Source organism: Desmodus rotundus, chromosome 5 (assembly GCF_022682495.2).
Source record: "Desmodus rotundus isolate HL8 chromosome 5, HLdesRot8A.1, whole genome shotgun sequence".
In the NCBI taxonomy this organism is placed as follows: domain Eukaryota; kingdom Metazoa; phylum Chordata; class Mammalia; order Chiroptera; family Phyllostomidae; genus Desmodus; species Desmodus rotundus.
In genome coordinates this window covers 41363383-41386614 of record NC_071391.1, presented here as the reverse complement: position 1 = coordinate 41386614, position 23232 = coordinate 41363383, and the positions used below count along the sequence as shown (strand labels likewise).

The 23232-nt window shown below is 37.4% G+C and overlaps 2 protein-coding genes across 4 annotated transcripts; one reads left to right on the top strand and one right to left on the bottom strand.

The window, feature by feature from the left end:
* Positions 1-1383: 1383 nt before the first annotated feature.
* On the top strand, positions 1384-5924 carry LOC112303421 (olfactory receptor 5P1). 3 transcript variants are annotated; one of them, XM_045194227.2, is made up of 2 exons: positions 1384-1544; positions 3864-5924. In XM_045194227.2, exon 2 carries the CDS (start codon positions 3884-3886, stop codon positions 4697-4699), a length of 816 nt encoding a protein of 271 aa, XP_045050162.2. In that variant the 5' UTR covers positions 1384-1544; positions 3864-3883; the 3' UTR covers positions 4700-5924. The 3 variants fall into 3 exon arrangements, with proteins under 3 accessions (XP_045050162.2, XP_045050161.2, XP_045050160.2); XM_045194226.2 differs by having other exon boundaries at positions 3749-5924; XM_045194225.2 differs by having other exon boundaries at positions 3659-5924.
* A 12852-nt stretch (positions 5925-18776) lies between these two features.
* Positions 18777-21809, bottom strand: LOC112303420 (olfactory receptor 5P76-like). The gene is made up of 2 exons (XM_053925000.1): positions 21790-21809; positions 18777-19747 (listed from the first exon to the last, which is right to left on the bottom strand). The coding sequence occupies exon 2, from the start codon at positions 19716-19718 to the stop codon at positions 18777-18779; it is 942 nt and encodes a 313-aa protein (XP_053780975.1). The 5' UTR covers positions 19719-19747; positions 21790-21809.
* Between the last annotated feature and the right edge of the window lie 1423 nt (positions 21810-23232).

Below are 23232 nucleotides of genomic sequence, written 5' to 3'. Positions count from 1 at the left end.
TATGAAATGGTAAAGGGAGTTACCTAAGAAAAAGAAGATCAAAAATAGGAACAGTAAAAATGACAGCAAACTCACAGTTATTAACGACCACACATAAAACAAAAACAAGAGCAAACTAGGCAAACAACTAGAACAGGAACAGAACCATAGAGATGGAGATCACATGGAGGGTTGTCAATAGGGGAGTGGGAGGGGGAGAGGGGGGAAAGGTACAGAGAATAAGTAGCATAGATGATAGGTGGAAAATAGACAGGGGGAGGGTAAGAATAGTGTAGGAAATGTAGAAGCCAAAGAACTTATAAGTATGACCCATGGACATGAACTATAGGGGGGGGATGTGGGAGGGAGGGGGTGGGCAGGATGGAGTGGAGTGAGAGGGGGGGAATGGGACAACTGTAATAGCATAATCAATAAATATATTTTAAAAAAAGATTAAAAGCGTAGAGAAATATAAATGAACTTTAGAGGAAAAAAAAGAAAACAATGTGAGTACTTTTAATAGGGCTGATAAAGTAAGGAGGCTTATATATTACAGTAAAATATTTTGATGGTTTTAGGTTGAAGGATATTTTTTCACATGGGGTCAGAGAATTCTGGAATGGAAGTGGACAAATGAATGGTACAAGAAGTAAGGGAATCCAGCTTTGAGCAGCACTTGAGAATGGAAAATTATGGTTGTGAATAGCAAAATCAATCAATTGGAGATGCCTCATCTTATCAGAATGTGGGAAAAGAGCTGTAGAAATAATGAATCTTAATGATAACCTTTAGAAGCAAATAAAGGAAGGTGGGATATCTAATGTACTGGCTATTGCCTGCTGGCTCAGTGGAATGTGGGTACTTAGATGCCTCAGAAGAATTCCTTCAATTATTCTGTTGAGCAGTGAGAAGAAACAAGTTCCAAGACACTGAAATAGGGGACCATCCTGTGTATTCTGAATTTCAAAGAGAATTGTCTTAATTTTTTTTCTATAGCTAAATTGTCACTAAGTCAAAGCAGTAGTTTTCTTCTTTCCCTCCTTCAATTCTAATGCTCCTTTTCATATTGATTCAAAGGTTACCTTATTGGAAAGTACAGTGGGATCATCCATCTTACCGTAATAAAGTAATTAGCTATTGTTCTGAGTGTTTCCCATGCTCTTGGAGACCAAGAACTTTCTCCTTCACTTTCATCAAATAAGGGAGAAGGAATTCCAAAGGACACATGGCATATAGCTGTCCCTTTGGGAAGGACAGCCTGGCCTAATGACTCACCAGGCTTTACAAGGTTTGCTATAAGAGAACGTTTTTCTCAATGGGGCAAACAAAAACAGCCCCAGGGGATTTGTTGTGATCTATTACAGGCTTCCTTTTCCTCCCACCACCCACACAGATAACCACCCTCATCCTCACAGCATATATGTAACTGTGGTCCTTGATGAAGGGGAGCATTCAGTGGTTTACACTGTCAAGTGTTGAGTCCACAACTACTTATAAAACTAAGTGGAAAACTTGGGCTTTATGAGTCTCTTTGGAATTCATCCTCAACAGTTCAGGCTCTGAAGGTCAGTGTAATATTTATGGATGTTTGTTTAAGTACTTTAAATTTGTATCTGTTACATGAAATGAAAATAAAAGAAGCTATCTAATCAACTTAGCTCTGGACCACTGTGGAAACTGTGGCCTCAGCAAGGGATGCTCTGCAGAATGGTTCTTCTGGCCACTTAAACCAGGCTGCCCAGCCAGAGCCACTGCTGTGCTTGTGAAACTATGGAATGACATTGCAAAGAAACCACCAGATATGCAGGTCAGATGAGGCTCACACAGTCCTGTGCCTTCTGGTCACCATGCATTGAGTGAAGGCATAGTTGAAAGTCAGAGTCCCCGCTGCAGGTGGGCAAGCATGAATGGGTAGCAGAGTGAAGAGCTCGAGAAGGAACCCTAGGTGGGCAGTGGAGGGAGGAAGGGAGCAGCAAGAATCAGGTACCTCATTATGCATCTGAAAGGCATAGCCCAAAAGTGTGATGGCATCAGATATTACACTTCAAGTCTTACTTTGGATTTGTAGTGAAAATCTCCTGCCATGTGTTGAAAGAGAAGCTATATATACTTCTCATCAAAAAATTAAACAGAAAACCTACCAACACTTCATTTTTACCTAATAAATAATAGTTACTTAGAGCTGATGTATGACCAGATACCTTTGGGTACTTGATAAATATAACTTCTTTTAATCTCACATCAAAGCTGCATTACAGAAACAATTATACCCCTTTTACAAATGAAAACACTGACAGGCACAGAGGTTTTATGTGGAAGTTAAAACAGCTGGCCAGTGGGAGGTCTAGGATCTGTTTTTCTCTCTTCATCTTCATCACTGCTGTCAGCACAGACTGAGGCTCACACAGTGCACAGTGATGCGGAGGCGGCCGCACGAGTGCTGCTCAGTGCCCGGCCCCCGCGTGTATTCAGAGGGGGACAAGGACCAGTTTCAGGGATCTGAAAAGTGTGCCACTGGTGAAATGGCCAGAGAACTATAGAGGTGTAATTTTAGGAAAGGAAAGGCAGTAGAGGTGAGCTAGATATATTCAAATATGTCACAGTTTTTCTACAGAAAGGACAAGGTTTGCTCCTGAGGATCATTGATAAGATGAAAACCACATTTTTAATGACAGAGCTTACAGCAATGGCAGCAAGCTGCCTGTCACTAGAGTGATTTAAACTCACTTAATGAAGTCAAATAAGAGACAGAATGCACTTTTTAATGAACTGTGGATTCCCAACTATTGGTTCCTTATATCTTACCATCCACTCAGCCAAAAAACTAAGTCCCACTATTGGAAATATTAAATGCTTCCTAATTCAAAAACAGGACCTTTTAATGATATTTTGCTCCGATATTTACCACTTAGGGTAAGTAGTTGCAACTTTAAGAACTGAAATAATGTTGCTAGCAGAACATTGTGGTTCCTTGAAAATTAGAACCAATAACACTGAGTAGAAACCCTCAGTTTAATGTTAACATGACTCTTAAAAGCACAAAAATTGCAAGGAAGCACATATATACAAAGATACTTTTAGAAAAGTAATTGGAGATAAATTATGAAACTTTGTGAATACTATGCTAAGGAGTTTGATGTATTTTCCATTCAGCATTTCAGATATGAAAATTCTTAGGAAACAGATATATTTTATTGATGATATTGATTGAAATTGTAAATTGCAAATGTAGAGTATATTACATGATTACAAATATATAAATACTACTTATGCCACCAAAGTACAATAAATCAAAATGGATTGTAAGGCATTATTAAAGATTTGTCGGTGAGCCTTTCTTTAGTTGTTAATATATGTTAAAATAATAAAAGAAAATGCATACAAAAAGGATTTATAAATCTGTAGGATGTATCTGCAGGGATTTTTATTTAGCTGAAGTTAATGGGAAAAAAGATGTGGTGCATATGTGAAACTTTCAGGTAAATTAAGTACCAATTAAACTATTTTATAATATTTTACAGAAATATTTAAAAATCATTTTCACACTTCTATTTTCTCATTCTGATAAGCATAACTTTCTTTTCGAATTTTCACTGAATCTTCACTGTGTCCTGAATTTATTGCATTGTACTGGAATTTCTCTATCTTTTCTTATTCACCATGAATTCTGCTTTTGCAGACTGCCTCAAAACAGAGGAACTTTGCCTTTGTCACAACACAATGGCAAAACATGGGGAAGCATAGAAAATATTCACATTTCCCTCAGCAGGAATAATTCACAGAGGACATGGAGGTTGGAAACCACACCGGCGTGACTGAGTTCGTCATTTTGGGGTTAACAGAGAATGCTACAACTTGTGTCATTTTATTTATTGTGTTTCTAGGAATCTATGTTGTCACCTTAATGGGCAACGTCAGCATAATCATGTTAATCAGAGGCAGCCCTCAGCTCCACACACCAATGTACCTTTTCCTCTGCCACTTGGCCTTTGTAGACATTGGTTACTCCTCATCAGTCACACCTGTTATGCTCACGGGCTTCCTCAAGAAAGGAACCTCTCTCCATATTGCTGGTTGTATAGCCCAGCTCTGTTCTGTGGTCACATTTGGGACAGCTGAGTGCTTCCTGCTGGCTGCCATGGCCTATGATCGCTATGTGGCCATCTGCTCCCCACTGCTGTACTCCACGCACATGTCCCCCAGAATCTGCATTCTCTTAGTGGGGACGTCCTACTTGGGTGGGTGTGTGAATGCTTGGACATTTACTGGCTGTTTATTGAGTTTGTCTTTCTGTGGACCGAATCAGGTAGATCACTTTTTCTGTGATTTCTCCCCTTTGTTAAAAATTGCTTGCTCAGATATCTCTATTATTGAAATGATCCCTTCCGTCTCTTCTGGGTCCATTATTGTGGTCACAGTGTTTGTGATCTCTGTGTCTTACATCTGCATCCTCGCCACCATCCTGAAGATGCGTTCTGCCGAAGGACGACATAAAGCCTTCTCCACCTGCACCTCCCACCTCACTGCAGTTACTCTCTACTATGGAACTATTACCTTCATTTATGTCTTGCCCAAATCCAGCTACTCAACTGACCAGAACAAAGTGGTGTCTGTGTTCTACACGGTGGTGATCCCCATGTTGAACCCTCTCATCTACAGTCTGAGGAACAGAGATGTGAAGGAGGCGCTGAGAAAGGCAATTGTCAGATTACATTCTTAGGGTCCATTCTTACCATGTCACACGACCTGTAGAGTTTGAGTTTATCTGTATCATTCCTACCGAGGACCTACCAAATGCTGCATAACTGATTACCTAAATTAAATTCATACTTCTTCTAACTCTCATTTTTATACCCTTGTAAACCCTTTATTATTACTGTAATTATTACAATTATTAACACCTTAGGTGCCAAGCACTTTTTCTTATTTATTTAGCAAACAATAATTCACACTTACTATATGTCAAGCCTTATTGTAAGCACATTATATATATTAACTGGTTTATTTCTCACAAAAATTGCATTAAATTGAACTAGTATTTCTATTTTAGAAATAAATCATTTGGGGCACAGAGACATTAAGTAGATTGCCCAAAACCATGCAGCTAGGAGGCTGTGCACCCAGTGTTTGAATCCAGAAACTTTGGGTTCAAAACTGCTGTACTTCTCCATTTAATTTTCACAGCAATCCCATGATCCTGGTATTGTAGATTTTCCTCAATGTACAGATTAGATTACTGAGTCTCAGGGAGATCCAGTAGTTTGTCTGGAGAGAGGTGGATGCAAGTCCTCTGATTCCACGCACTTAATATGTACTGTGATGCCACTCGTCAGCCATGATTCCAGCTGTTACTGTCCAGAGGATTTGCGTTGCGTGACCAAGCCTTAGCATCAGGCTCTTGAACAAACTCTTGCCTCAAGATGGTCCAGGTTGTGAAGGTTCTATAACAAAGTTGAGGATGGGAAAACTGGGTCGATTCCCATCTTTTAGAAAATCAGGTCTGGGCACCACAATCATAAGATTTGACTGGAAGTTTACCCATATTTAAACACATGTTAAACACAAAGAGTCCCATGTGACACAATATAGTTTTCTTTAATGGTAAGAATTAAAAGGGGTATTTTTAAACTCTAAGCCTTGAAATTAGATTGGTAACAACAATCATAGTTCCACAGTCTGGATTTACAAGGAAATTATAACCCATTAAAAACTGGAAATGTTGTCATAGATTGCACTAAATGTATTTCTTGGGTAGTGATCTACCCTCATTGACATCATCACCATATGACTAGAAAGGGCCTGGACTCGGGAATTCCCAGCTCAGAGCGGTGGGTGACTGTTGAGAGCATCTGAAAGCAAGACTTAGACCATGAGAAAGTCCATGTCTCAGTGTAACGGGATGTGAGAAGTGAGGACTGGGAGGTTTAAGGGAAAGATGTAATAAAGTGGAAAATGTTTAAAATAAACTGTTAAGTAAAAAGGTAGAGTATCTATAATGCTGCAAATTTGGGGTGGAAAATGCATACCAAAGATTAAAAAGGTAACACAGATAAATTAAACATGAAATGATTAAATACTGAGTAAAGGAAAACTTTGTCTACTCACACCAAATATGTGGTGTTTTCCCCCTGTTCCAACCGATTGGAAAACCAGTGTTTTCTAAATATCCAGATATCAATTTGATGCTCCTGGCACCCCTATTACTCAGGAAATTATAAGGGTTTAGGAGATTTGTATGAGGAGCTGGAAGCAGAGGCCCAAGGTATATTTCTTTTTTTGTTTAATCTTAATTATATATTTTCCATTACCATTTAGTCCCCTTATGCCCCCCAGAATATTTCTATTATATAGCAGTCTACCCAGGACACCTCCCAGCAAATGATAATAAAAGTGCAAAGGGACTGGCACATCACTAGATTCTCATTCAGTCAATAATTATTCAGTCCATCATCGTATATGAAAGTGCCTCCCAGGTGAGACTATCCATGTTCACAGACTTCCATTTGATACGAAAAGCAGGAGTGGTATCAGCGATATATGGCTTCGCCCTTTCATTAATTGGTATAACTGAGCTAAGAGACAATATCATCTTCTGCTCTAAGCCTGTTTTTAGGTGCTACTTTAGTATTGGACTTTTGATAAGCAACATTTTCAATTCTGTGAGAAGTCCAGGTGCACCCCAACTCCCATAACATCTCAGAGCTTCAGCTGTGTGCACCCTGAACTAGCATCCCTCTGGACACTTTGGATTTATGTCTTAGAGCCATCAGGGTGTTCTGTATTTTACCCCAGGTATCATTTCAGCTTTGCTAATTAGAAAATAATTCAAGTCAAAGACCAGTAACAAATATGGATTTATACACACACACTCACACACACATATATACAGGGCCCAGCACAAATAACGCCTCTTTTTTATTACAAAATCATAAGCATGTAGGTCTGTAACATAACAATGTCACACTCAATCACACTATACAACATCTTAGGTGAAATGTTCCAATTGCTGTCCATCTCATGCGAGACATTCTCATACCCTACCCACCACACTAAAACAAGCCTTACTTCTGCCAGACCCTGTATATGCACACACACACATTTTCTTGGTGTGTTTAGATATTTCAGGGAGAAGGTAGGAAAGGGGGACTTAAACATTGATAATTGCCTTTCATTGTGATCTCAAAGTCTGTAAGGAATATTTGATCCAGACCTTGAAGTCATTTTACAGGTAGATATGTGATAGTCATTCATTTCAAAAATATTTATTGAGCCTTGATTATATTCTAGCAACTGAGTAAATACTGAAAATATGCTGATGGATAGAGTTGTCATGCAGTTTAGATTTTAATGGGGGAGACACTAGAGAATGAATAAACATAAGAAATACAGAACATGATAAAGGGTATGGAAGAGACAATTGGGTTGATATGACTTTACAAGGGATAACTCTGAGATATAGGTGGCATTACCCTAGAGTTACAGGGATGGCCACTGAAGGAGGTGATAGTTGAGTAGAAAGTTGAAAGGTGAGAAACTACATTGATGTGGAGAGTGACGGGAAATCAGCAAGTGCAAAGATCCTGATTATCTCAAGAAATAAGGAGGCCTTGGTAAACCAGGTGGACAGAAGCTCTCAAAAACAGTGAGGTCATTGAGGTCATGGGGAGCTTCACAGACCGTGGAAAAGTGTTTGAGTTTTATTTTAAAAAGAATGGGAAGCCATTAAGTGGTAATTCAAATATGTCTAATCTACTATGAAAAGTTTTTTTAAAGATCGCTCTGGTTGTTGTTGAAAATTTAATTATAAAAAGGAAGAGTGGGAACTGGAGACCAGTGAGGTTAATAGTCAAGATCTGAGATGATGGTACATTGGGCTAGTCAGTTGCAGTGTAGACAGAAATTAACCTATTCAAGATATAGTTTTGGTAAAAGACCAGAAAGGACTTGCTGATGGATTCTTATGGGAAGTTAAACATTTAAAAAGCATCTGATGAAACCTCAGAAATTTTTGGCTTTGATTATTTGATGGATGTGAATGGGATGTCATTAATTAGCTAAGGAAAGGTGCTTTTCAGGTTATCTATTGCTACCAGTAAGTCACTCAAAACGTAATGGCTTAAAACAAATGATTCTTTTGTATTCCATTATTTTGTAGTCAGAGATTCAGGTTGGGCTTGGCTCAGCATTTCTTCTGTTCTACATAGCATTAATGAGTCACTTAGTGATACTCAGGAGGCATCTGGGCAAATGTAGAGAATCCAAGATGGCTTCACTCAGAAGCCTGGCACCTTGGCAGGGGTGGTTTGAAAGCCTCTCCTTCCCCATGAAGTCTTAGTCTTTCCACAGTCTTATCAGCAGAGTAGTTGAATTTCTCATAAGGTGGCTCACACTCCAATAGCAGGTATGCTGAGAGACTAAAAAGGAAGCTGCAGTGTTCCCTGTGAGCTAGCCTCAGGAGGCCCAGAACATCATTTCCACACTCTTCTATTGGTAAAACAAATCACTAAAGCCCAGTGATATTCAGGTCAAGGGGAGGGAAATTAGATCACACCTTTCAGTGAGAGAGAGAAGTAGCAAAGACTTTGCAACCATCTCCAATGCACCATAATCCCTTTGACCACAGATATTTATGTACAGGCTTACATTATTTCATTGCATTTTGCAGAGTGCATTTTTTACAAATTGAGTATCTGTGCCAACACTGTGTTGGGCAAGTCTGTTGGTACTATTTTTCCCCATAGCATTTGCTCCTTTCGTGTCTCTGTGTGACATTTTGGTAACTCTCACATTTCAAACTCTTTTATTATTATTATATATGATGTGACGATCAGTGCTTTGTGACCTTTGACATTACAATTGTAATTGTTTTGAGGCACCATGAACTGTGCCTATATAAGGTGGTGAACTTAATGATAAATGTGAGCCTCAGGAGACCCACTGTCACACACTCACACACACACATACACACAGAGACACACACACAATCACTAAAACCAGTTCAGATTTAAAGGGAGGGAAATTACATCACATCTTTCAGTGAGAGAATGGCAAAGACTTTGAAATCATCTTCAATCCACCATAATCCCTCTAACCACAATTACTTACACATTTCCCACATACCAAAATATATTTATACCCTCCTACCTTTCCCCAAAACATTATGCCATCTCAACAACAGTATTGAGTCTGTCATCTTGAGATCTATATCAGGCATGGGTGAGATTCCATAGGTGGGACCCCTCAGTTACAGTCCCTCTTGATTTCAAGAACTAGGAACTAAAGAGACAAGGCATATGAATGTGACCCCTACACAGCCATCAGGCATTGTTGATACCAGGGTAGAAAAACTGCAGTAAATACTCCTTTTCATCATCTGGCAACACTGGCCCAATGGAAATTGCAAAATCCAACTAGACACATGTTGCCATTTTTTTTTATTAGGATCTAGTCCTGCTTCCTGCTAAAAAGTTTCTGTGGCTTTTGGCTCTAAGCCTTCTGAGCTTATGATAAGTTCAGTCCTCTAAATAATCCTTCCTCTTCCAAGAAAAAAACTAGCCCATGTTATAGCTGAATTGTTTCTTGTCCGATTTTCTGCCCATTCTAAGCTGAGAGTCCAATACCTCTTCATTTGCACTGCCCCTTGCAGTGCAAGCTGGTATAATTTTGCAAGAACTTTGTAAGATATTATATCCTCATGCCTTATTTATTTTTAAATGGAAGTCTGTACCTCTGGTACCCCTTCACCCATTTTGTTGACCCAACCCTCCTCACCTCTAGAGATCACCAATCTGTTCTATGTATCTGTGAGTTTGAGGGTTTTGTGTTTGTTCATTTGTTTTGCTTTTCAGGTTCCACCTATATGTGAAACCATATGGTATTTGTCATTCTCTTACTTATTTGACTTAATACCCTCGCAGTTCATCCATGTTGTTGCATCATGGCAAAATTTCATTTTTTATGACTGACTAATGTTCCATTGTATAAATGTACCACATCCTCCTTATCCATAATAAGTCTGTTGATGAACACGTAGATTGCTTCCATATCTTGGCTATTGTAAAAATGCTGCAGTGAACAGAGGGATTCATATATCATTTCAAAATAATGTTTTGTTTTCTTCAGATAAGAACCCAGAAGTGGAATTGCTGAATTACATGGTAGTTCTATTTTTATTTTTTTGAGAAATCTCCGTACTGTTTTCCATAGTGGCTGCACCAATTTACAATCCCACCGATGGTGCATGAGGGTTCCCTTTTCTCCACGTCCTTGCCAACACTTGTTGTTTCCTGATGTTTTAATATTGGCCATTCTAACAGGTGTGAGGTGACATCTCATTGTTGCTTTGATTTACGTTTCCATGGTGGTTAGTGATGCTGGGCCTCCTTTCATGTGCATATTGGTCATCTGTGTATCTTCTTTGTGGGAATGTCTATTTAGATACCCTGCCCATTTTTAAATTGGATTGTTTGGTTTTTGTTATTGATTCATATGAGTTATATTTTTATTGAATATATATTTGCAAATAGTTTTTCCCATTCCATAATTTGTCTTTCCATTTTACTGATAATCTCCTTTGCTGTGCAGAAGCTTTTTAGTTTGATATGGTCCCACTTGTTTATTTTTCTTTTGTTACCTTTGCTTTTGGAATGAGATCTCTCAAAAATCATTGCCAGGACCAATGTCAAGTAGCTTACTGCCAATGTTTTCTTACAGGGTTTCAGTTTTCACATTTGAAGTCTTCAATTCATTTTGAGTTAATTTTGTATATGATGTAAAATAGTGGTCTGTTTTTGTTCTTTCATATGTAGCTGTCCAGTTTTCCCAACACCATTTATTAAAGAGACTGTCCTTTTCATATTGTATATTCTTTCCACCTTCGTCATAAATTAATTGGCAATATATGCATGGGTTTATTTTTGGCTCTCTATTCTGTTCCATTTATCTATGTGTCTGTTTTTATGTCAATACCATACTGTTTATTACACCTTTGTAATATAGTTTAAAATCAGGAAATGTGATACCTCCAACTTTGCTCTTCTTCAGATTGCTTTGGCTATTGGGGGTCTTTTGTGGTTCCATACAGTTTTAGGATAATTCTATTTCTGTGAAAAATGCCATTGAAAATTTGATAGGGATTTCATTAAATTTGTAGATTGCTTTGCATGTATGGACATTTTAACAATATTCTTCCAATCCCTGTGCATCGGAATATCTTTCCATTTATTTATGCCTTCTTCAGTTTTTTCATCAGTGTCATAGTTTTCAGGATAGAGATCTGTCATCTCCTTGGTTAAATTTATTCTCAGGGATTTTATTCTTTTTGATACAATTGTAAATGGATTGTTTTTTAAATTTCTGTTTCTGCTAGTTAACTATTACAGTATACAACTGCAGCTGATTTTTGTGCATTGATTTTATATCCTGCAGCTTTCCTGAATTTGTTTATTAGTACTAATAGTTTTTGGTGGAGTCATTAGGGTTTTGGTTACATAATATCATATCATCTACAAATAAAGATAGTTCTACTTCTTCCTTTCCAATTTGGATGCCTTTTATTTCTTTTTCTTCCCTAGTTGCTTTAGGATTTACAATTACTCTTATAGTTGTATCAATATCCACAAATCTGTGTCATGTCCACCTTTATCTTTTTTATACTGATTATTTGGGCTTTCTTTTTAAAACATTTTGCATGATAAATCCAGTTAAATTCACCCCAAAAAATATTTGGCATTATTAATCCCCTTCATTGTGTGTTAGGTTTTTATTGGATTAATTTCTGCTATTAACTTTATAATTATTTTTCTTTTTCAACCCTGAATTTTATGTCGCTATTCTTTTCTACCTATTAAAATTAATGTAAATATTATTAACTTTAGGGGGATTTATTTTCTAGTATTTCTAGTATAATTTTCCTTCCAAGAACTGATGCATCTTTATCACAAGTTTTTATATGTATCATTGTTATATTTAATTTCTGATTGTTTTTTTTTTCATTGACCTATGGGTTATTTAATGGATTACTTGATTCATTTCCAAATATGTGGGTTATTTTCTGGTTAACTTTTTGTTATTGGCTTCCAGGCTTGCTTCATTATATAGAGAGAAGACATTTTATATAATTGAAAACTATTAAAATAGGTTGAGCTAGGTTTATTCCCCAATATCTGCCCAACTTTTTAAAAACATGCTGTATTGAAAAACAATGCATTTTCTGCAGTTGGTTGCTGTGTTTGTGTATGTTTTATGTTCAGTGATATCTGTATTGTGGGTCAGATTTTGTATGTCATCTTAAGAAAGTTTTTTTTTTTCTGAACAGGTTTTATTTTATGGAGGGCATGGGGTTCAGGCCTTCTTGGCTGCTGCCTTCCTCATGGCTGCAAGGACACTGCTCAGCCCCTCTCTCTTTGTTCTTGGCACAGATGTGTGTCCCCACCCTTTTCTTGATGAACTTCAGGGCCCTCTTGTCCTTAGAGACCTTGAGCAGCTCCATGGCATGATATCATTAAGGGGCTAACTCTCCCTAACTCTCCAAACATTGATCTACAGATTCAATCCAATGGATAAAAGTATAAAAGGACTTTTATATGAATAGAGAGGCTGATTATATGGGGATATGAAAATAAGCCAGAAAGTGAAAGTAATTTTTAAAAACAAAAAATTTGGAGATTAGCACTACATGACTTCAAGACTTACCATAAAACCGAAGTAACTATGACAGCATGGTTTTGGTAAAGTGGTAGAATACAGAACAAGAAAGAAGGTGCAGAAATAGATCCACATATATATTGGAGGTATTTATATATCAGTTTATGTTGGATTGATGTAAAATACAATTCAACAGGGGACAAGTATTCAGCATATGTTACTTGAAAAACTTTGTACTATATGAAAATAATGAACAATAACTCTTATATCATGCCATACAGAAAGATCAACTCCAAATCTATCACAGATATGCATACAAAAGACAAAACTATAACATTTTTACATCTAAATATATGAGGAAGTATTTATAACTTTAGATTAGGCAAAGGCTTTTAGATGGGACAGAGACTTACAAAGACAAAAATGACAGGTTTCAAAGTTAAAAACATTTGCTCTTCAAACAAATCATCTAGGAAACTAAAAAGGGGAACATGTTATATCAGAAAATACATATTTATTAGAAAAGGCTATATATAGAATACATAAAGAATTCTTAGAACTAAATAAAAGGAAGGCAGCCTACTTTTTTAAATGGGAGAAAACTTTGAATATGTACTTTAAAAAGGAGACATACAAATTACTAATAAGCAGCTGAGAAGATGCTTAAACCACTAAAAAAAAAACCATTATAAAATCATTAGAATAGCTAAAATTACAAAACAATGCCAAGAGACAAAAGTGAAGAATCCAAGATGGCAGTGGAAAGGTGGACGATACACTTACCTCCTCCCAGGACTAACTGGACTTACAACTAAAACAAAGAACAATTGAGAAGAAAATGGAGCAGACCCAAGATGGCAGAGGACTAAGTGGAAGTTATACTAACCTCCTCCCATGACTAATCTGGAATTATAACTAAATCAAAGAAAAATTATCCTGAATAGCCAACTGAACACTAGCTGTAGAGAAGCCTAATAACCAAGGACTTATGGAAGAAACCACATCACCACATTGAGACTGGCATGTTGTGCAGAGATATGAGAGGGCTGGCTGGGCTCCCAAGAGCAGCAGCAGAAGTTCTGGAGGGATATTTCAGTGGCCAGGGTGTTCTCCCTGAGAAGTGAAAGAATTAAATTCCAAGCAGGGCTCCCCAGCTTGGAGCACCAGAACTGAGAAAGGAGCCCAAATAACACCTAGCTATGAAAAACAGTGGGTTTCTGTCTGCCACATAGAGATGGCTAGAGATGGAGAGAGCCTCTTAAAGGGGCAATGCAAAAATATCATTAGCAGCCACTTTACCCTGGGCTCCAGTGGAGGGAGGGCAGAGTAGAGTAGAAATTCTCAAGGAGAGTCTGGGGTTGGTGGCTCTGTGGAGAGAGCTGAAGGATTGGCCACCAGGATCCCTGTGCTGACTCTCCCCATACTGCTGAAGCCATCTTGGTTAGAACACTCCCCACCAAGCAGCATAAGCCTGAGGGGAAGCAATGGCCCCACCCACAGGAATCCTTCCTGCCCCACCCTGTGGAGCTTAAGCACTAGCTGTGGATCACTGATAGCTCCAGACAGGTTGCTCAGGGCCAGTCACAGGCAGTACCCAACATAGGGTTGCACCAAAGTCTTTGCAGATCTATATAATGCATTAAATACAAAGAAGTAGCCAAAATGGGAACACAAAGAAATAGGCCCCAAATGAAAGAACTAGAGAATTCCCTAGAAGAAGAACTAAATGAAATGGAGGCAAGCAATTTATCTGATATAGAGTTTAGAGTAATGATTATAAGGATACTCAACAACATAAAGTATATTGGGTTGGCCAAAAAGTCTGTTTAGTTTTTTTCTGTAAAATAAAAGACATATCTTTCATTTTCACCAATAATTAATGATTTGCATATAAGTATGTCAGTTACCTCCTGATATTGGCTTCTACTGGGTAGAGGCCAGGGGTGCTGCCAAACATCTTCCAATACATAAGGCAACCCTACAGCAAAGAATTATTTGGCCAAAATGTCAGTAGTGCCAAGAAACTTCGCTTTTGACACACAAGTGGTTTTGAAACCACTTTTGACATGTCTGGTCAGTCACAGCACCTTCTCCATATGCCGCACAAATCTTTTTTGGGTTTTTTTTTTTTTTTTTTGCATTTTAGTTGCATTTTTACCTTTCTTGAAATATTAAAGCATAATACAGTAAAAATGTTGTGTATCTCCTTCCATCTTCAATATCAAAATGGCTACGCAAAAGTTCAACTTTAAGGTTTTTTAAATGCATGCTGATATGAGAGCTGTCAGAATAAAATCTAGTGGAATTATTTAAAATGAAGTTAAAGACAACTGAGCACTACTAGAACAATCATACAGAAAAAAATAAACTTTTTGGTCAATGCAATAGAACCATCCACCTCTATAACCAACTGCTGACTTGCTGAACAGAAGTCTTATAACCAAGAATTTACAGAAGCCACATCAAGACTGGTAAGAAGGGCAGAGACATGAAAAGGGCTGACCCCACTCCCACAGTGGTGGCTGAGGTTCTGGAGGGATATCTCAACTGCAGTTCCTACCAAGGTACACCAATGGTGTATTTCAGAGAATTAGAAAAGTGTTCCAAAAATGTCTAGGGAATCATAAACACTCTGAATAGCCACAGCAATCCTGGAACTGTAGTTGCCAATCTGAATTAATCAGTATGGAAGCAAGGACATAATTGTGGAGAGCATCATTTTGTGTAATGGCCTGTCACAGTTGTAGCAAGATCTGACACAGACATTCATTCAGTCACTTGAAACAGGACGAAACATCCCACAGATCAGTGTCCAGGACTCAAAGCCAGCAGAACCAGTGGTTTCTGACACAGCAAAAGCTTCATTCAGCTAGCCATTCATTTATTAATTGTTTCATTTCAACTAAGCACTTATGCTTACTATGTTGTAGGACCTGTGTGAACACAGATGCACGGGGAGAGAGGAAAGACATTGTGGCTGTCTATATGAAGCCTCCAATATTGTGGAGAAAACAAATACTGAATGTTCAACTGTAATGTGCACTGAGTATTCTGAAGAAAACATACAGGGTTCTACAGAGGGATAGCAGGTGTACTTAATTTGGTAGGAGCCTCAAGAAGACTTTCCAGAGGATAGAAAATAGCATTTAGGTTAGTATCTATAGTATCATTCGGCATTACCCAGGTGAGGTGAAAAATACATTTCAGGTAGAGCTACTGCATATGAGATGGCCCTGATGTGGTAAGGAACATGGACATGTTTAAGGATTTAAAATAAAAAGCTTCTGCGTGGCTAAAGCAAACATCAGCAAAATGAAAAGGGAACCAACCATATGGGAAAATATACTTGCCGATGATACCTTGAACAGGGTTTGATCTCCAAAATACATAAAGAACTCACACGACTCCACTCCAGGAAGACAAAAAAACCCAATTTAAAAAATGGGCAAAGGACCTGAACAGACACTTCTCCAAGGAGGACATACAGAGGGCCCAGAAACATATGAAAGGGTGCTCAGCCATCAGAGAGATGTAGATTAAAACCACAATGAGATACCACTTCACACCAGTCAGAATGGCCATCATAAATCAACAAATAACAAGTGCTGGTGAGATTGTGGAGAAAAGGGAACACTAGTGCACTGTTGAGAATGCAGACTGGTGTAGCCATGGTGGAAAACAGTATGGAATTTCCTCAGAAAACTAAAAGTGGAACTGCCTTTTGACCCAGCAATTCCACTTCTGGGATTATACCCTAGGAACCCTGAAACACCACTTCAGAAGAACCTATGCACCCCAATGTTCATAGCAGTACAATTTGCAGTAGCCAAGTGTTGGAAGCAACCTAAGTGTCCATCAGTAAATGAATGGATCAATAAACTGTGGTACATGTACACAGTGGAATACTACACAGCACAAAGAAAGAAGGAGCTCCCACCCTTCGTGACAACATGGATGGAATTGGAGAGCATTATGCTAAGTGATATAAGCCAGGTAGTAAAAGACAAATACCATATAATCTCACCTATAAGTGGAACCTAATCAACAAAACAAACAAATGAGTAAAATAATACCAAAGACATTGAAATAAAGGACAAACTGACAGTAACCAGAGGGGAGGAGAGAGTTGGATAATGGGGGAAAATAGGAGAAGGGTCATTAAGGAACATGTATAAAGGACACATGGACAAAGCCAAAGGGGGTAGGATTGAGGGTGGGAGGTGGAGATGGGTGGGGTGAGGTGGAGTGGGTGGGGGAAATGGAGACAACTATACTTGCACAATAAAACAATTAATTAATTATAAAACAGGGAAAAAATAGCCATCTTTCTCCATTAAAGGAGACCAAATGATTGGTCCTAGATTTTGTGTGTTTACAGATCAAGGGAAGAGATGTGAGGGTCAAAAAAGAAACATAGGCCATGTTCAAGACTTTGTAAGCCATGTTCAGAATTGTAACCTTATAACATTTTTAGGGCTATTAATGAAGGAACTTATCTACTTAGAGTTATGGCCATGGTTGGTATATGGAAAATGATAGGCAGAGAGTGAGTGAGACAGGAGGAAAGCTAGTTTGGGTTGAGTTAGTCAGGATTCTCTAGAGAAATAGAACCAATAGGAGATATATACATGTATGCATATACATAGACACATATGTACATACATACAGAGATAGCGAGCGAGTGATTGATTAATTATTAAGGAACTGGCTTACACAGCATGGGAGTGGGCAGTTCCAGAATCCAAGGGCAGTCCAGATGGATAATTTCAGTAAGAGCTGATGTCACACTGTTTAGTTATAAAGGAGCCTGGAGACAATATCCCTCTTTTTTAGGGGACCACAGTTTTCTCTTAAGGCTTTCAATTAATTGGATGAGAGCTACCTATATTGTCAAGGGTGACCTGCTTGACTCAAAGTCAACTGATTTAAGTTGTAATCACAGCTAAACAGTAACCTTCACAGTAAAATCTAGTTGGGTGTTTGACCAAACGGCTGGTCACCATAGCCTAGTCAACTTGACACATGAAATTAGCTATCACAGGAGTACTATTGTAAAATCAATGCATTGAGTGGTAGTTTGAAATAGAGGTGCTGACAATAAAAAGTAAGAGAAGTAGGTGATAAATATTGGACTCAGAATGTGCAAGACAATGTACAATGTGTGTGGAGGAAAAAGAAATTACTCAAGAGTTCAGAATTAATCAATTGATTGAATGGTGGTGTCTCTTGCTAAAATACAGAACATTGGAAGGGAGCAATTTGGGTGAAAGGAGATAATCACTTTATATACAGTCATGTACAGTTTGTGCTGGAAAAGCAATAGACAAAAAAAGATTTGTCTACAACACTAAGAAGAGGACAGGGAAAGAAATAAACGTGGTGTCAGTGATAGAGGTCAGTTAGGCTTCACAGGAAACACAATCCAGTTCTCTCCAAGCTTCCTTAACAGAAATGAGTCTAACCATGAATAAGTCATTTCAAGAGTTTGTTCTCTCACTCCCTGAGGAATTCAGGAACCATGCTTATTGCAACAGAGAAGTCATTGTTTTCACCTGACAGAACTCACAGGTTAATCAGGGACATCTCATCCTATTCTTTTATGGGCTTCCTTAGAACTAGCCTGGAGCCAGAGGTCAGGAACCCAGGTCACAATTTACAGGTCCACAAAGTCCATCCCAGCAGATAACTTTCCTATAAGAAGAATGTCATCAGTAGTTTTACTGTCTGGTTCCACTTGGTCATTTCCACTCAGAATATTCTCAGTCATAACTGTAAGCAACTCTCTCATTTCAGGATAAGCTGCTATTACAAGTAGACACCTTCTTAAAGGCTTGGAGGTATAATAACCTTAACTTATGGTAGAGAACAGCTTTTGAAAAAAATGAATAATATTTTAAAAGGATTTTCAGCAGATTAAGTATTTTTTCATGTTTTGTGTTTCTGATTATAAATTAATGTTATTAACAACAATTCACTGTGTGCCTTGAAGTTACCATTGACATCAGAAAATCGACCCCCTACCTTCACTGAAAAGCTCCACACGCGTAATGACATGTGGACCAATATATTTAGACCACAGACAACTCAATTTCCTTTTATTGTTTTATTTATGGCATATTATTATATCAAATCATTAAAAATATCAAACCTCACTAAGAAAATATTCTGCCAAGCTCTCTCTTCAGAGCCCCCTTAATGTCACTGTTCCTGAGACTGTAGATGATGGGGTTCAGCATAGGGATGACCACATTGTAGAACACAGATGCCACCTTGTTCTGGTCACTTGAGAAGGTGGACTTGGGCATCACATAAACAAATGTGACAGTCCCAAAATACAGAGTGACTGCTGTGAGGTGGGCAGTGCAGGTGGAGAAGGCCTTATGGTACCCCTCTTTGGAATTCATCTTCAGGATGGTGATGAGGATGTAGATGTAGGAGACAAGTATGACAAACACCGTGACCACAATGATGGAGCCAGCAACAAATGAGGGGATAACGGCAGGGATACTGCTATCAGAACAGGAGAGTTCCACTAGAGGAGCAAAATCACAGAAAAAATGATTGATTTCATTTGGTCCACAGAAGAGTAAAAGATAGAAGGAAATAGTAAAAGAGCAAGAATTGAGAAAACCACCTAGGTAAGCCACTATGAGGAACTGAGCACAGACTTGTGTGGACATTTTGGTTGAATAAAGCAGTGGGTTGCAGATTGCCACAAAGCGATCATATGCCATCGTAGCCAGAAGGAAGCACTCAATTGCCCCAAAAACAGCAATTGAACCAAGCTGTGTGCCACATCCGTGATAGGAGATTGGATTTCTCTCCGCCAGGAAGTTTACAAGCATATTGGGTGTGACGGAAGTTGAAAGGCATATGTCAGCAAAAGCCAAGTGGCTCAGGAAAAAATACATAGGATGATGGAGCTGAGAAGAGATTCTGATAAGAACGATTGTGCTGAGATTGCCAGACACGGTCACCAGGTAGATACACAGGATGATCACAAAGAGGATGACTCGAAGGACTGGGTCATCAGTTAAGCCCAGGAAAATGAAGTCTGTCACCACAGTGTGGTTCCCGGGCCCCAGGGAATCCATGAGATAATGTTGCTGTTACCCAAATGAACCTGTGATGAAACATTACATTAAAGAAATTATAAATTTGATGGTTTCATTTTCTTTAATACACATAGAGGTTATTGTAAACAAATTATTCAAGCTAAGTTTGGAACTTCTTTTTGCTCTAGAGCCCATAGTGTATACTGAGTCTATATTTTAACAATTGTTTTTAGCCCAAACACTAGAGAAACTACTTCAAATAATGTAGACCTTTTGTCTTTATAGTATCTATTTATAAAGTATACTTAAAGTGGCTTTTTTTCTTAACAAAAAAAAAATCTAGTTTATTTAATTAGTTCATCATTGGAAATTTCAATTCTTTACAATATCCACAATAATTATGAATCCTGAGGGAGTCACAGCTGATTTGAGAAATACATTTTTCTTAATGGTTCAATAAATCTATTTAGCTCCCCCAACTCCAAATCCTTACTATGCTTGAATCTTAGAAATAGGATTATAAGCTCAAAGGATATAACCCTTTGAAGTTTTTAAATATATATTACTAAATAGCTTTCCAGAAATACACCTAGCCTTTAGACAAGAGATATATTATATAGTAATTTATACAGTAAGCTAGTGTTTTAGATATCATACGCTAAAGAATTTAATAACCTTGTGATCTATCATAAAAGGTTTTTTCCTTCCTTTTTATTAAAAGTAATTATCTCATTTTGTCAAGTGGCTTTTAATCTAAACATAAGACTTACGAGAATAGCAGAAAGGAATGTTCAGTAAAACCAAAAAGATAAACATGCATAAATATAAGATTATATAATGGAGACTTTAGAACTAACATTTACGGAAAGCTGACTAATGGTAGGCACACGGTTCAGAATTTTACATGTACAGTTCTATATTAACTTACATGAAGTAACATTAAAAACTTCTATTTTATTTAGAGATGAAGAAACTTATTTTAACAATGTTAAGTATTTACCTAAGTTTACATATCAAGTGGTGGACTCTAGTTGTGAATATCAGTTCGAATCTAGTATATTTCTTTAGTAATATGCTATAAATGAAATTTATAATACTAATGCTGAAGTCAAGTCTCTTGGAAATAGGTGAACAACAAATTATCTTTTCTACTGTTTGACAGCTGATGTACAAAAGGGGCGCCTAGTTTAGCAAAGTTTATTGTAAACTTAATAAAGTTAATAAAGATATTGTAAACTTAGCAAAATCGCAAAGTTTACAATTTCTCTTAGTAAAACAAGACCATTTTTAAATGAAAATTAGAAAATCTTTATAGGACCAAGAAGAAATAGAAAGGAATTTCAAACTAAGTTTATGAATAAAGTCAAGTACTATATATTTATTATGTATATTTAACATTTACAATTAAAATATTATTTTATCAAGTAGTTTGAAATATCAATCTAAATTACTATACAAAACATTTGTTTAATATTTAGGACATAATTAAAAAATATTTACTCAAACAAATTGAATCATTTTCCAATATAACAATGCTTTATAATTGGAGTATTATAGAATGAAATAATTTTAGTTTCAACATAACATACAGCTGAATAAAATTACACATAAAATGTTTAGAAGTTTACCCAGGTTCACCCAGCTCATGGCCAGGTTGAACCTCATCTCCAAATTTTCTGGCTGTATATTCTTGACTTGAACAAAGTATCTGGCTGCCTATAAGCTAAAACATTCAAAACAATGATAAGGGAAGATTTCCCACAGCATATTGACAAACAATAAGTCTTTAAAGCATCTCAAAACTAGTACATTTTTAGCATTAAGGCTGAGTGCCAAGTTTAGATAGTGTGAAAGGCCCTGTGGTTTTCTGGTCCCATGGTTGGATTAATGAGGAATCCCGCTCCCTTGAATCCTGCCTGTTCATACACACGATAGAGACTGAGAACTTAGATTAAGTCAGCTACGGTTACTTGCTCGCTGACTGCTGCACCGCATCTATCTGCCCTGCTTCTGCACCATGGCTTGTGAGTTCAACTTCAGAGTATAAAGTGTTTTCAAAAGGTAAATGGAAATCATCACATCAGATTATTCACAAAAGCCAAATTTTTACCTCTTGATATAGGAATTCATTCATCTTCCAGCAATAAGTTCAAAATCATTGTTGTTATATACTAGCCATGTTTTTATTATTGTTTGCCTTTGGGGATGAATCTCTGAAGATCGTAGAGACTCAAATGTGAATTCCAAAGCACCAGGGATCATTATCACATTCTCAAGTGAGTGTCGAGCAGTTCACTTCACATGAACACAACTAATCTTTAAGGGGTCCGTTAATTTTGAACTTGTCAATTTTTAATATCTAGATTTTGGTACACTTCCAGTTGGTAGTCATTGGGGATATAAATGGTAAGTTATTTCATAGATAAATATTGTTTCTAAGTGTGCTTTGCTATTTCAGGTTAAATAATAATAAACTTCAACTATACAATAGTAACCTTAGCTTTATTCCCTCAATATGTGTGTATTTCATGTGTTTTGTCGTGATATCTGTAAGACACTCCTTTAGGTGCCTCAGGGATCCTTGGAGTGGAATGCCATGTAAAGTTGAAATTTAAATAACACAGTTATTTAAAACATGTATATATTTTTCTAGCAAAAAGTGTGCATATATATATATGTATATATATATATATATTTAATGTTGTATATACGGAACTATGAGTAAAAAGAGGTCTGAATGACTTCCAGGTCAGAGTTCATCCACATGCCTCACAGGGATGACTACTGATGACTAGTGGCTTATTTGAGTAGATGGATGATGGTAGAAACAGCTGTCTTCAACCTGAAGACTCAGCTAATTCTCTTGCTAACCCTTATTTTAGAAAGTTCTGTCTCACCCTGCCTATGTGCCACTCGATCAAAATTCTACTAATAATACTAACCAACTTTCATTCAGAATTTACTCTTTGCCAAGCACTTGCTTAACACTTTATTTACACACTCATGTAATCCTCACAATAATTTGGTGAGGTAAGAGTTCCCATTATCCTAATTTTACAGAGTATCCCAAGTCTTAGTTCAAGATACTTGTCTAATATATTCAAGTGGTATAATTCAATCCAAGTTTTAAATCAAGTTCTCTTAACCTCTACTGTCATCAAATTCTCTTAACTTCTACTGTCAACTTCAAGACTTAACTGCCTCAGTTGTGACCACTGGTTCCCATCTGGTCCGTGACCTACAGTTTTTGCTTCCCACCCTCAACACTCTGCCTAATTCCCTAAACTGGATAGACCTACAGCCTGGCCCTGAGTGTCAGACCAGTACTCAGAATCCTAACTTAGTCTCATGTGTTTACCCATGACCAACTCCTATTGATCTTACCCCCTAATTCCCATTACATGTCCACTTCTCTTTATCTTGACACTGCAAAAGCTGTTTTATTTTCCTATATGTGCATCCACAGAACCACCAGAGTGAATTATTTATTAAAGTAATTTAATATTACTCATTTTAGTGCTGTTAGATAGTACACACACTTGGTTAAAATGAC